Below are 1234 nucleotides of genomic sequence, written 5' to 3'. Positions count from 1 at the left end.
CCCCTCCCTCCCACCCACCATGACCACATATACACCTGACTATTCCCCAACAACTATCCTCCCAAACAGACAAGGAAAGCACAAAGACTGATGTTACTGAACACAACCTGAACAAAAAAATCTTTTGTATTGTAAAATATGAACCATTGCTCTATTTGCACGAACTTTGATAAAAATAGATCTGTATCAATAATTCTAATAACAAAGATTCTCCACATTAGTGGAGAAGCTTTGATAACAATTAATAAATATAACATTTACGAAGCGAAAAATCCCCGCTCAACAGCAAGCTCTACGCTTTACAATCTATACTATTACCCCAGCAGACCTGAGAGCATTCTGAAACAATTTCAAAATTCTGGGAAGCATACAGTGCAAGCTGCCACTTTTTATAGGCGCTAAAACACTAACATACTGACAAGATCTTTCGCTGTTTATGGCCGGGTACCAATTCCCACCTTAATGAAGTGAGGAAAATTTGTGTAAAGTGCCTTTCCCATAGACACAACGTTGGGCCTGAGGCTTGAAACCATGAAACCGCAACCTCATGATTATGAGTTTGATAGCCTAACCACCAGACTACTGAACAAATGTGAGCAGCGTGGTGAAATCAGACGCTGGTCAAAATATCGAAATCGGAGAAACAGGTATTTTTCCATCAGTTTGGAAATTTAGATCGAATTTTTTTGTTTTGACTTGACCTCTTACGTGTCAATGTAAAAACACATTCCATGTGAATTTTACTGAAAACCAAAGATTAAAGGCACAAACTACGTTATTTTTCAGTTTCCAAAGACTCTTTAGCTATTGGAGTTAGCAAACTTTGGCGACCATTTTCTCGCTAATTTCACCACTGAAACCAGGCTACCTCACTTCTTTCAGTCGCCAATATCTTGAGTTCTATTTAAGATAAATGGATTTATTTTATTGGAAGAAAGGCAAATAAATCAGCTTTCACATGATACCAATAAATCCACATGATGCCCAAAAATAGACGAGCACCTGATTCCACCGCGTCGAGAACAAATATTGTAATTCTATGGTTTTCTAGGTCAATCCTAGAGCACTCACCCCGGTGACATCCGGCCCTCATCCAGGGAGCCTTCGCTGTCGCTGGCGTCCACATCATCAAACTGACCTCTGACCTCCGGCACGGACATGTTGGCACCTCTCGGGAACACTTCACTGCCTCCAATCATTCAACGGCTCAGCACCTGCACGCATCAGACATATA

At 40.8% G+C, this 1234-nt stretch overlaps 1 protein-coding gene across 1 annotated transcript in view; it reads right to left on the bottom strand.

Annotated features, from left to right (window-relative positions):
• Window positions 1–1234, bottom strand: part of LOC101845822 (serine/threonine-protein kinase RIO1) — a gene marked incomplete in the record, with an annotated part of 20874 nt that overhangs the window by 17908 nt on the left and 1732 nt on the right. Inside the window, 1 exon segment of the mRNA XM_005112843.3 lies at window positions 1072–1214. Within this exon segment, the coding sequence (XP_005112900.2) occupies window positions 1072–1199 (128 nt within the window).

Source organism: Aplysia californica, unplaced genomic scaffold (assembly GCF_000002075.1).
Source record: "Aplysia californica isolate F4 #8 unplaced genomic scaffold, AplCal3.0 scaffold01440, whole genome shotgun sequence".
In the NCBI taxonomy this organism is placed as follows: domain Eukaryota; kingdom Metazoa; phylum Mollusca; class Gastropoda; order Aplysiida; family Aplysiidae; genus Aplysia; species Aplysia californica.
The sequence above is the reverse complement of the archived record's forward strand: the minus strand, read 5'-3'. Positions and strand labels throughout refer to the sequence as shown.